At 42.2% G+C, this 13936-nt stretch overlaps 1 protein-coding gene across 1 annotated transcript in view; it reads left to right on the top strand.

The window, feature by feature from the left end:
* KIAA0930 (KIAA0930 ortholog) overlaps positions 1-13936 on the top strand; it is a 70574-nt gene that overhangs the window by 44949 nt on the left and 11689 nt on the right. Inside the window, exons 3-6 of the mRNA XM_054399832.1 lie at positions 7096-7203; positions 8469-8546; positions 12948-13049; positions 13488-13628. Coding sequence (XP_054255807.1) covers positions 7096-7203; positions 8469-8546; positions 12948-13049; positions 13488-13628 — 429 coding nt within the window. The remainder of the gene's footprint in view (positions 1-7095; positions 7204-8468; positions 8547-12947; positions 13050-13487; positions 13629-13936) is intronic.

Below are 13936 nucleotides of genomic sequence, written 5' to 3'. Positions count from 1 at the left end.
GACTGATTATGCCCTAAAGTTTGTTCTTGCTGTCTAACCAGTTGGTTTTAATAAAAAGCTGCTGATCAAGTCACAAATTCTCTCTCCTTCACGTCCATACATTTTCTTGCTATAGTAGCACTACTGGTGCTGTATGAAGTGTTTCAGCTTGTAGCATGTGTGTGTCTGTGTTCTGTGTGTATCACAGAAACGTGGTGGGATGTCTTGTATGCCTGGAGCTCTGCAGTCAATGGCTACAAGCTCTTCAGAAGGGATAGACAAGGAAGAAGAGGTGGCGGGGGGGTCCTGTATGGTCAGGACTGCTGTGAATGTTTAGGATGTAATTGTAATGATGATGGGATTGAGTGTCTATGGCTCAGAACCAGGGGGAAGGCCCACAAGGCTGATATTGTGGGGCAGTCTGTTACACACCACCCAGTCAGGACAGAGAGGCAGGTGAGATATTGTGTAAGCAGCTGGGAGAAGCATTGCATTACAGGATCACAGGATGCCAGGGGTTGAAAGAGATCGAGTCCAACGCCCCTGCCAAAGCAGGACTATATGATCTGTCAGAGGTCACACAGGAATGCATCCAGATGGGTCTTGAAAGTCTCCAGAGAAGGAGACTCCACAACCTCTCTGGGCAGCCTGTTCCAGTGCTCTATGACCCCTACAGTAAAGAAGTTCTTCCTCATGCTGAGGTGGAACTTCCTGTGCTGTAGTTTACATCCATTGCCCCTTGTCCTATCACAGGGCACAAGTGAGAAGAGGCTCTCCCTTCCTTCTTGACACCCAGCCCTCAGATATTTATATACATTTATTAGATCCCATCTCAGTCTTCTCTCCAGACTAAGCAGCCTCAGGTCTCTCAGCCTTTCCTCATAACGTGGTGTTCCAGTCCCTTGATCATCCTTGTAGCCCTCTGTTGGACTCTCCTGAGTAGATCCCAGTCCCTCCTGAACTGGGGAGCCCAAAACTGGGTGCGATATTCCAGGTGGGGTCTCACCAGGGCAGAGTAGAGGGAGAGGAGAGCCTCCCTCAATCTGCTGGACATATTCTTCTTAATGCACCCCAGGATACCATTGGCCTTCTATAATACGTAGATCTCTAACAGGTGTATTTCTGTGAGTAAAGTACATCACTGTTAAGCAATGAGTTGCTCCTTTGCACTTAGGATGTTCTTTTTAGAGCAGATGATAACTCCTCACAATTTTCAGTAGTTGTGTGTTGTGGGTGGAAGCAGCTGAAGATGCAAGTAGCTGTGAGACTCTTTAGGACTTCTAATGTCACTCTAGAATACCTAAGCATTGTGGCACAAAAGCCCATGAAGTCCTAGAGATGCACCATACTAGCATGTGAGAGCTGTGCATGAAGGTAGCCAGATTACTTGCCAATCACAATAAAAAATGGACTGAGGAGATTGCAGGATGATGGTGGGGGTCCTGGCTAGCAGCAGTGGTAAAAGGGAGCCAGCAAAAGGGGAAGCAACCATAGATGAATGTGTTAGTAAGGGGGTTCTGCAGAAATCAGTGACTGGAATGACAAAATTACAGTGGTTTCAGATTTACAGACATCACACACATTGGTGCTGCATAAATTATGAGGGCATGACCATCAGACTGCACAGACTGATCCCTAGGAAACCTGGATCCATTTATTGTTAGAGTTCAATACTTCAGTGTCAGCAGTGCACACAGGCTCAGGAAAGAGGAGGCAAGGCACAGAGTGCAAGTTATTTATCATGTAGTTGTGTTGCTGGGCAGAAAAAGGGAGTGGTAGGAGTATATACACCAGCATTGTACTGGTATCTGAAAATTCCAGTGCTGATGGAATACTGAGAGTATGGAGAAGGAGCAAGTTTTGTGGAGGTGGCCTGTTGGAAGGCATAGAGACCTACTAAACTGATTTTGTCTGGTTTATGTGAAAGATTAACAAATGGCAAAACCAAAACAACAACAGAAAAAGTAAAAAAACCCAAACAGACACCACCAAAACCCCAAACAAAACCCCTAAACCCAAACAAACAAACCACCAAAACCGAACACAAACAAAAGTGAGTATTAAAGAGTTTCTTAATATAGTGGAAATCAGCATGACATAAACAAGGGACTGGCGAAAAGAAAGCAGCTGAAGTAAATGAACATTCTTAGCCAAAAGGGTAATTAATTATTGGAAAGAGTTCTCAAAATAAGGTGTTTTCCCAGGCACTGTCTAGTCAAATGTAATTAGCTGGGTTTTGTGAAGAACTAACAGGTTAAGATGTGTGTAACACATAGGTGGTCTGCCAAGCTGATGTAATTCTCCCTTAGAGTTCAGTAACCCCATGAAGACTTTATAAAGATGGCATTATGGATTTCAGCCTACTGAAACTGTAGAGGGGTCATCATCTTGACTTGAATGAGGAAATAGCCAGCTTGGCTTTTGGATTTCACTGGGAATAAATAATTAGTATTTTACATAAGTTGTTTGTTTTTTCTATTACTACATTTTCACGTTTGGAGGAAGGCACGTCTAATCTAAAGCCAGATAAACAAGCATAGAGGTGAGGCATGGCCAAGTGAATCAGCAGCAGACCTGGACAAAGACCCAGTGTCTCCTGCATTCCCAGCTGAGACAGACTCGTTTTCTTGGGAGGACTCAGCTGTCTGAAACCCAGCGTGTTTTCCAGTCCACATGATTTTTTAACCCTGGAAAGCCAAATGTGACAACGTGAATTAAGGCCAGAATATCACAAACTGATGTTCTGATGAAAAGCATGAGGTATATTAAGAAATCATATCTTGCATTTTAATATACATTATATAGTTAATATTTCATATATATATATATGTAACTATCCACACACCCACACATTTATATAAATATAAACATTAAAAAAATGAAGCTTGCATTTGTCATATGCTTTCTATGTAAATATAAAGCAGCACTTGTGTAGGGCAGGTAGGGCAGGTGTTTCTCTTCATGTAGGACATGCTGTGCTTAGCACTGACAATGCTGACTTACCCAAACTCGCATCATGGTTTGTATTACTGGGAACTCATTATGGTTTTGACATCACTCCTGCTTGTTGATGTCTGAGCACTCAGAGGTCGGAATAGCCAAGGCACGAGTCTTCTGTTTCCTGTATTGTCAATCCCAAATGCCTACATTCACTTGAAAGGTCAGTACCTACCCCTTGATTTTTGGATTGAGACTTACATGAAGAAAGTGGCTTGGTGACACAAGGAAGCCATTTCTGCAGTATTTCCATGATCTTACAACTGCAATTCTTTTCCACTTGAGGAACCTGAGTAAGGTGCCTTTCTGAGGCTTCAGGTTTTGGTTTTACAATCTTGGCACATATGCCATTTGTATAGTACTGTATAGTACTAATGTGTAGTATCAGGAAGATAAGCCTACAGATGCTGAGCAGGCTTTCTTGGGAGATGGACAAATTAGGTCAGCCTACCAAGAAATTCAGTTTACGGATTATAAACTGTAGAGATTAAGATGCACAGAACAGTGAAAATCTATGTTTAAAGTTCTTTGTGTGAGGCTTTTTAATGTTTGGGGTTTTTTGGGAGGTATTTTTGTTTGTTTGTTTTTCTGGGTTTTTTTTTTCCTGATCGATTTGGATGCTTCCCTTATTTACTAATGCTGAACAAGTGTCTGCAGGGTCAAAATGGAGTGAGCCATAGTCTTTACAATGTCTTTGGCCCTGCATGAAACTCCACAGTGTGCCAGGGACAGTGGGATTATTTGCTATAAGTGATTGATTTATTTCACATCTATATTGTGTGGCCACCTTCCCGTGTCCAGCATTATGGCAACAGAGGGGGTAGGTGAGGTGAATTTGTGAGCTACAGCACATGCATGGGAAATGGAACCCCTGGAAAGTGGTGTTTGTTTTGACCAACACAGATTTAGCACTTTGTGCCAAGACGCCTTATGGATGCCTTTCTTGCTATTTCTGGAAGAACTGCTTAAAAATGAGTAAGAGAGATGCTGCAGATGGAAGTGGTTATGAGATAAGGGGTGAGGTTTTTGTTTGTTTTTTTTTTTCCAAAAGTGACTTGTGCTTGGGTGTCTTGCACTGTGAAGCATATTACCAGTCAGACAGTGTGCACCTAGGTGGGGGCACGTTGTGTTTTATAAAGCAGATACTGTGGTTGATGCAGAAGGCAAGGAATCTGAGACTACTGGCAGCTGTAGCAAACGCTGGTTTCTTGGTCTAACTGTTGCCCTAGTGCTAGGTAGAGCTGATTTGTTCCCTGATGCTCACTGAAGACACTTACCTGGGCATGAGCAGGAGATGCAAAACATGACCAGCAGATGCTAGTGCTCTGGAGAGTGTTTGGAGGTCCATTTTCTGTCTTTCTGAGGTGCTGCTTCTGGCACTTCTGGTGGCTGAAGAGTCCTTTCTCTCTGGGAAAAGGTCTCTCCTGTTCTGTCTGAGTTGTCCTGTTGAACAGACTTGTATGCTCTGTGCAGTTTATTGCCTGGAATGGAATTCCTTAAATTCCTTACATTAATTTCCTTTGAAATAGTGTGCTTTGAAATGGTGCTTAAGCACTGGGCTCTGAAAACAGCCATGGCAGCAAATCACAGAGATCCGACATGCCCTAACCCACAGACTGCAGCGGCCAGGAGTCCTACCCTCAATTAATGCGTAAGGAAAAAGTGATTAAAGAAAGGCCCTATTCTGTTCCATCAAAGAATCGTGCAATGGCTTTGTAATTGTTGAGGAGCAGCATGAGTTAGTCTCAGCAGCAGAAAAATTGACTGGCTGACTTCTGTAAATGGAGGTTTAAATTTCATTGTTAACTGTGCCTGGATTCAAAGGAAGGTTCCATGGATGTGGAGGGAGAAGAGACTGAGATCATGTCTGTGTGGTCTCACTCTGGTGTAAGAGCTGGAGCTTTACTCTGCAATTACTCAGTCCTACTGTCACCCAGTCTGCTCATTATGCCTTTCTTTCAGAGACAGGATGGCTTTTGTTTCACAGGGTATTTCTGGAATCTTGAGAATGTGATGTTTTTGTGCTCTTGAGCACCAAAGTGCAACTATCACCTTTGTTTATTTGGAGATGAATTTAAATGAGATTATTTCTCTCAGCTGCTCATACATTTTTTTTTTTTACACTAACTCTCATTAGCTTGTGCTATTATATTGCAAATAGAAAAAGTAATGGTTGGTTTTAAAAGAAATAAACCCAAAGGAATTATGATATATGAGTCTGTAGGCATTTTAAAAAGGTAGTTGTAAATTTAAAAATGAATGGTAGAAATCAGTGCATTCAAATTTCAAGATATCTGATGATAGTGTCAGTTCTGAAATATTGTACTGTTTAACTGTCCTTTATAATATTTCAGTCTTGTAGCTTTATCCTTCCCAGAGGAGTTGAAATAAATGCACAGTTACTAAAGGGCTGAATCTTATTTCGAGTTACTGTAGAGCTTAATCTTACTCCATTTGATTGCAATCACACAGTCTGACTTGTATGACAATCTATCTTCTAACAAATTAACTCCACCTTTTTTTCCTCTGTCCCTCCAAAGCACAGGATTGCCCTGTCTGATGTCAACTGGTCACAATATTCCAAGTTTTTTCTTAAATGTCTGTTAAAGCGTGTTGCTGTATTAACCCCTCAGAAAGGTACTCGACAACAAAGAGAAAACAAATGCTTTTCCAGGTACTCTGTCAAGGTAGCACATAGCTGTGACATCTGTTAGGTGTGCTGCTTGTCACCCTATTTTGTATTACAGACCAGTTCAGAGGGTAAACCATGCTGCAAATTTTTGTGTGTGTGTGTGTAAAGTGTCAAACTATTGTTTAACTCTGAACTTCATTATCAAGTTTTTTATTTATCTCAGTTGCCTTGGTAGAGCTCTTTCTGCTTTCTTGCATTATTTGGGACTCTGAGAAGGACCTGGGGGTTCTGGTGTACAGTCAATTAAATATGAGTCAGCAGTGTGTTCAGGTGGCCAAGAAAGCCAATAGCATCCTGGCTTATATTAGAAACACTGTGGCCAGCAGGAATAGGGAGGTGATCATCCCCTGTACTCAGCACTGGTGAGACCACACCTTGAGTACTATGTTCAGTTCTGGGCCCCTCACTATAGGAAGGACATTGAGGTTCTGGAGTGTGTTTAGAGAAGGGCATCAAGCCTGGTGAAGGCCTGGAGCACATGGCCTATAAAGAATGTCTGAGGGAGCTGGGGTTGTTCAGCCTGCAGAAGAGGAGGCTGAGGGGAGACCCGGTTGTTCTCTGTGACTGCCTGAAGGGAGCTTGGAGTGAGGAGGGGGTAGCCTCTTCTCCTTGATGGGAAGCAACAGAACTAGAGGACGTGGTTTCAGGCTGCCCCAGGGGAGATTCAGGCTGGATGTTAGGAAGTATTTCACAGAGAGGGTTCTCAAACACTGGAATGGTCTGCCCAGGGCAGTGGTGGAGTCACTGTCCCTGGAGGTGTTGAAGCAGCCTGTGGACCTGGTGCTTAGGGACATGGTTTAGTGTTGACCTTTCAGTGTTGGGTTAGGGGTTGGACTGGATGATCTTTGAGGTCTATTTCTATTCCAACCGGGTGTTTTCTATGATTCTGTGATTTTAATACACTGAAAATCTCACATGTCAGTGTGAAACATTGAGAAGGGCAGTTACCAGAATGTCAGGCAAGAATTAGTGGCCTTCATTTTCTCAGAGTCTCCCACCACATCTGGGAACCAGTAACAGATATCACAGCTAGAAAATGTTAAGCATTATTCCTGCAACATGTTTGGTTCCAAGAGGTTGTGTTGAGAGAAGTACGTATATGTGTGAATGGCAGAATGTATTTATTTCATTTTTTTCCCAAAATACACCAATCATAATGAATAAATGAAGCTTCTGTTGAAAACTGAGATTCCCAGGCACAAACCTGCTTTTCACACCTCTCCTCCCTCACATCCCCTATCCTCCCATCTTCACTTCTTCTGTGCATAGTCTTCCACTTGATCTGACTTTCCATGGTCAGCAAAATCTGATCCTAAGAGAAAAATACAGCATCTAGCTACACAACATACAGTGCCCAGTGTCAATTTTACATATGCACATAGGTACCTTTAGCTAATAGTTTTGAAGGAGATGTGATATTTTCTTAGCAGGTTGAAGTTGAAGTTTACCGGAGAGATTCTAAGAAGCTTCCCGGCCTGGGAGACCCTGACATAGACTGGGAAGAGAGCGTCTACTTGAACCTCATCCTACAGAAGGTAACAGTGATGTTTATCTAATTATTTATGCTAGAGAGGTTTCAGGGTAGGCTTTGATCTGTCCCCTTTCCTGCCTAGCTTGAGGGATTTGAACATTTCTGGGTATACAGAAAACAATTGCTTCAGTTTCGCTTTTCAGACTCTAAATGAACATAAACTGAGATGCTTATTATTTTTGGTAGAGTCCTAATAACTTTCCTCAAAAAAACTTAAATATCTCCAGTAAAGCTGGGCCAAATTTTATGCCACGTAATGATTTATTTTCAATATGGAAGGCTTTGTCAAATTTAATAGCTTTTGAGAGTGAAGGAGACTGTTAAACAGGAAGTATTTCACTAATAGTTCACAGTACTGGTGCAGGGTTAAGGTTAGGTGAGAGAGCGAACTGCTAAATGGAAATGCAGAATGTAAAGCTGTCATGCATTATACTGGGAGTTCACTGCTCTTGACATCAGAACTTTAGTAAAGCTTTTGTGGTGGTGGTGAGAACATGAAGCCGGAACAAGTTATTTCTTTAATTAACTCACAAGTTGTTTAGTTATTGCATATGTTACATTGGCACTTAGGGAAGTTAAACATTACTGTAGTCACCTGAGATCCCTTAGGAGTTAGTGATGATGATCTCAGACTGCTGGTTCATTACGCACATCCTGGAAAATAAATGGTTTTAATTCTCTCTCCTTCCCCCTAAAAGTCTCATTGCAGAACTTCTCTGCACCTTTGTTGCTGAATAAAACAATACATTTGTTGCAGTCAGGATTCAGAGATGGTGTTACAGCTGGGCGTTGCTGTCCACAGCTATACTTGCTACTTACAAGTTTTTTTCAGGTTGTTTGACAGGCTAGGTTAATGCCGTCTCACCTCTCTAATATGTTGCTTGTGTTCATTTGTGCTTCTGTTTCTCTCTTTTTGAAGGGAGGATATATTTTCTATTTCTACATTAAAGTGTACTTGTGTGTGTCATGCTTATTCCCCAGCTGACCAGCATGCTAGCGTTAAACAGTATCAACTGGAGTTTCTTTACCCATAGGTGAGGCACCTCAGCAAGCATCTCCGCAAAAGATTTCGGTATCACTGTGTTAATAAACACAAGCTTGAAAATTGTAGGAGTTTCAGTATAGCAGAGAAAACAGCAATACCAGAACATCTTACCATTTAGCTAAACAGCTAAAAAAATTAAGACAGAGTGTGCCCTGCTTCATGTGCATGAATATTCTGGTTTTCTGATTCTAACCCTGTATTTCTCTGTCTGGTGTCTGTTTTAGCTGGATTATGTGGTGACGTGTGCTGTGTGCACACGCTCCGATGGTGGTGATATTCACATTCACAAAAAGAAATCTCAGGTGAGGTTATGCTCTTTTTGTCTGGATAAGAGGGTGGCATCCCAATCCTAAAAACTGTGTCAAAACCAGGTTCTCAGGCTGTGCTCTGACAGGTGCGTCCTTTGTGAAGCATCTCAAGTCTTTGTCTAGTGATGTTTCATGGCAGTCATATAAATGTGAGATCTAAATGTTCTTTATACCCCCCCTCAAAAAAGATTTAAAGACTTCTACTGCTTTCAAGATTTATATCTTTGCCTCCTGGTAGGGAAGAGTGTGCTGGAGTGGAGTATGCCCAGCTGTTACCCAGTCTGAAGGCAAACCTGAAATTGTGTGTGATCTGAGTTACAAGAAACCTTCAGGATACATCCATAATTTAGGGCTAATAAATGGTAGACACTTTACTGATTGCCAGTTTATGGCTTTATTGTTTTGTGAGATTCTTGTTTTCTCTTTCAAACTGCTCATTCCTTCCATCTCTGCTCTGAAGGCTTTTGTCGCTTGCTTGTGTGCAGTGTACAGTTAATCCAGGGTTTATCATAGTGGAGGAGATTGAATAATGAACATGGAGGGAATAGGAACAAGAATCCCCAGATTTCTTCACTCATTCTCCAGCAGATCTTGTAACAATTTCTCCTAGTTGGCAGAAATTCTTTCAAAAGCTCCTGTTGCCTTTAAAAGGCTTTTTGTCCCAGACATTTCCTTTAGCTCTGTTTAGCTGCTTTTGTGGCTTTACCTAAAATAAACCAATTCTTTTTAATCCTTTCGTTTTGTTTTACCATTTAAAAATGATCATTCCTTTGCCCACAAACAAAACTGGCAATGCTGATTATCATATTTGTAATTTGCATTAGGTAGGTACGTAAGTCCCTTCTGGTGCTGTTGAGTCACCACATTACACCACTGATGTAAGCCTTCTATTTCTCATTGCTTTTATCACTGTTTACAAGTCCAAATTTCACCCTGAGTTGACTTCTGCAAAATTCTTTTGAGAAAAATGTGTAAATCTTGCATGCAGGTTTGAAAACTAGGAAGATAAGGATGAAAGCCCTGCTCTAGCTCTGTGTGAGCGGTGTTCAGAATAAGGAGAGAGTTTTCTGTTCCTCCTTTCTACAGGCTTGTACTGTGGGACTCCTTATTCATTTTCTTTGTCTCCCCTCTTCTAGGAGAAACTGAGCACACAGTAAAACTTCCCAGTATATACTAGTAACATTTCAGCCTGGTGGAGTTGGTCTATGGAGAGAGAAAAGGCATGTACTGTGGAAAGCATATTTGCAATAGGACACTTTGTTGTATTGTGTACCATTGAGACTCTAAGCTTTAAACTAATAGAAGCCAACTTTTTTTTCTCTCTGTATTACTGCCCTGATGGTTCTTCCTTTAGAAAGTGTCTGTGCAGCTGTAGAAGCCCTGTTTGGGCATAGGACAGACCTATGACAAAGCTATTGTGTTCCTACCAGTAGAGCACCTAAGGCAAGAAAGCAGTGTAAAAAGGCTGACTTTCCACTAAATTATTTTGCAGACTACGTTGCTTCTCTACTGGCTTGACAATAAGATCTCTACATGTACTTTCTGCAGGTGTGTCTGAATGGAGATGAGCTTGGGGTTTGTTCTTTGGGATTTTTTTTTTTTTTTTTGTGCTTTACGTTGGATGGCATGAAAACAAGGATGTCTAGACGTCCTTGTTTCAGGCATTGGTGCAAATGCCATCTTTGAGGAGTCTTGTTAATTTCCATTGCTGTTTCTTGTCATGAAGCAACCATTCTTTTTAATAATCTGTACTTCCAAGTGCATGTAGCCTTCATAAGTACAAATAAGGAAAAGCAACCCTCTCAGGAATATCTGATATCCGATCATAGAATGGCTTGAGTTGGAAGGGACCTTAAAGATCATCTACTTTCAACACCCCTGCCGTGGGCAGGGACAACTTCCACTAGACCAGGTTGCTCAAAGCCTCATCCAGCCTGGCCCTGAACACTTACAGGGATGCGGTGTCCACAATTCCTCTGGGCAGCCAGTTTCAGTGTCTCACCACCCTCATGGTAAATACCTTCTTCCTAATATCCAATCTAAATCTACCCTGCTTTATCTTAAAACCATTGGCCCTTGTCCTGTCACCACAAGCCCTTGTAAACAGCCCCTTCCCAGCTTTCCTGTAGGCCCCCTTCAGGTACTGGAATGCCACTGTAAGGTCTACCCAAAAGCTGCTTTTCTCCAGGCTGAACAACCCCAACTCTTGTAGCTTGTCCCAGTAGGGGAGATGGTTCAGCCCTCTAACCATCTTTGTGACACTCCTCTGGACCCTCTTCAACAGATCCACATCCTTCTTATGTTGGGGCCTACAGAGGTGAACACAATAGTCCAGGTGGGGCTTCACAAGAGAAGGGCAGAGCGGCAGAATCACCTCCCTTGACCTGCTATCCCCACATCTTTTGACACAGCCCAGGGTACGGTTGGCTTTTGGAGTTGCCAGCACACGTTGCCAGCTCATGTCAAGCACCTCATCAACCAGCACCCCCAAGTGCTTCTCGGCAGGGCAGCTCTCAATCTACTCATCAGTGAGCCTGTATTTATACTTGGGATTGCCCTGACCCAGGTGCAGGGCTTTGCACTTTGTTGAACTTCATGAGGCTGGCTTTGGGCCCACCTCTCCAGCCTGTCAAGGTCCTTCTGGATGGCATCCTTGCCCTCCGGCTTTGTTTACTGGACCACACAGCTCGGTGTTGTCAGCAAACTTGCTCAGTCCCCCTGTCCGTGTCTCTGACCACAATGTTAAGTAGCAGCAGTCCCTGGGGGATTCTGCTCATCACAGGTCTCCGTTTAGATGTTGAGCCCTTGATTGCAACTCTTTGAGAGCAGCCTTCTAGCCAATTCCTTATCTAGTGAGTGGCCCATCCATCAAATCCACGTCCTTCCAATTTAGAGACCAGGATGTCAAGGATAGTGTTGAATGCTTTGCACAAGTCCAGGAAGATGATGTAATCATGTTTTCTGTTCAGTGGCTTGTAGCAAGAATATCACAAGCCTGACAATCTGGGCAGATTCAGATTTCAGCACATTCACAGTGGACTAAGATTTGACAGGTTTCTTGAATTCAAATCTTTGGTTGTAAACAAAGGTGTAAGCAAAGAAAGCTACTTGGCATGAGTTTTTCTTTTCCTACCTGCCTGTTAATCTTGTTGGAATGATAAAATCTAAAGCCTTTAGCTATTGAAACATGGATTGTTTTGAGGAGCAAAGTAACCATAGCAGTTCAGGAGCTGCTTCAGAGGGAGGAACAAGGAACATGTAAGAGGAAGCATAGTGGGTAGAAAAGCAAACAGAAGCAGAAGATGAGTATGAGAAATCAAGTGCTTGTCGTCCTGGGGGCCATGTTTCCCATTACTGAGTGATGTTGATCTTGTGATGGTGTTAAGGCAACAATAACAATGGATTTACCTGTACAAACAAACTGTATAAGGCAGCTACTCCACAGGAACTCCTACGCTGTGGTGGGTTGAAATTACCAAAATAAAATTGCCAAACCAGCTCAGTTGGAAGCAAATGCTGTATTTACAAGCAAAACTATAATCTAGAAGTATGGAATGCAATGAATGTGTGCAAAATATACAATATTTATATGTATTTACAATTTATGAACAACACAAGAACCCTCCTGGACAACACCAGCGGGCTTTCAACAGCTTCCTTCTCTTGACTCCCTCCCCCCGCCCTCCATACAAGGGAAAAGAGAGAGAGAAGAACAGAAAGTAGCTTGGTAGTACTTAGCCACAACAAGAACACAGCCAAGGTCAGCAACAGCCAAGCAAAGGCACCAGCTACTATCTGCTAGAGCAAAGACGACAAAAAGAGAAAGAGTTGAGTTTATACAACTAAATTGATGTTAGTTATCAGACCAATGGGATTATTTAGACCTTATCATTATTTTCCCATTACATCCAATGGTAATTTATTTACATTCTACCACATTTCGCTCAAGATCTGTGGAAAATTTCCTGGGCATCAGCCTTAAACTGCCATATATGCTGTGTGTTCATTTGCACCACACTGCAGTAACTTAAGGGCAGTTTTCCCAGTTAATGAAAAGGAGGATACCTTAGCTGTACTGTAGGTCAGGTGAGAGGTCAGGTACATGTAGGGGTGATTACTACAGAAAAACTAGTATTTCATAACTTGCATGTGAAAACTCAAGGGACTTTTTCACAAGTTGTTGTCACTGTTGCAAAACATGCTTTAGCCAGAAACCAGCTCTGTTTTGCCTGCAGGATGTTGAGCATCTCTAGTGTAAGTGAAACTGTTGGCTGACTGAGCAGTGTTGGATTGTGGTGTTCTGGTATTGCTTGCCTTGTGTTCAGCGTGTCCATTTCCCGAGCACATTTAACTGAGAAGATGTTGGCTTTTTTTTTTTTTTTCCATCTTTCTCAGAAAGTGTTTGCGTCTCCTAGCAAACACCCAATGGACAGCAAAGGAGAGGAGTCAAAGATCAGCTATCCAAACATATTCTTCATGATTGACAGTTTTGAAGAGGTGAGTTCTTGTTGCAGATGAGTTTTGTTGTCCTATTCTAGTCTTATGTCCTGATCAGCTGTTTCCTTGTACAAATGTTCTTGGCTAATTCAGGGTTACCTTTCAGTAGTTTGTTTAGGTTTTTTTTTTTTTACTTGACTTTCTTCTTTCCTTAATGATTGAACTCTGAGCCTAAAGCTGGATTTCAGCATCTGTCTTTGTGATGGGCTAAATCAATACAGGCGAGTGTGAGAGCTGCTTATATCAGAACATGATTTACAGCATGCACTGCCTGAAGTCTGCTTTTTGCAAGGCTGGGGTTGAGCATACGGCTCCCTTGCTTTCTGCCATTTACACTGGAACTGCCTTGGCCCTAAGGAGAATGATCGGAATATGCATATATTGGAACTCTTATAGCTGCTGTTTGTCTTGAAATGTTTCATCTCGCTTCTTTGGCAGGTTTTTAGTGACATGACTGTGGGAGAAGGAGAAATGGTCTGTGTGGAGCTGGTGGCCAGTGACAAAAGCAACACCTTCCAAGGGGTGATTTTTCAGGGGTCCATCCGCTATGAAGCACTGAAGAAGGTCTATGACAACAGGGTAAGATGCTTCTGAAAGACGTCCTTCATAATGATGATACTCTTGACCACAGTTTTTCCTTGCTTCTGAGGCTGTTAGCTTTTTGTCCTGTGAGATCATCTGCATCATGATCTGTCTTTTGGTTTTGAAAGTTACCTGAAAGCTAAAGCTTTTGGCTTAGTCAGCTGAGAGTATTCAGATAAGGATATATTACTCTGGTGTTAGTGAAAAAAGAGTGAGGTTGACAAGTAGTCAAGAGGATGATACAGGAATGGATCTGAATAAAAGAGTTCTGAGAGCCCTTTCATTTTCTGAAAACGTCATAGATA

This window comes from Indicator indicator, chromosome 3 (genome assembly GCF_027791375.1).
Source record: "Indicator indicator isolate 239-I01 chromosome 3, UM_Iind_1.1, whole genome shotgun sequence".
Taxonomy (NCBI): domain Eukaryota; kingdom Metazoa; phylum Chordata; class Aves; order Piciformes; family Indicatoridae; genus Indicator; species Indicator indicator.
This window is presented reverse-complemented; position numbering and strand designations above follow the sequence as displayed.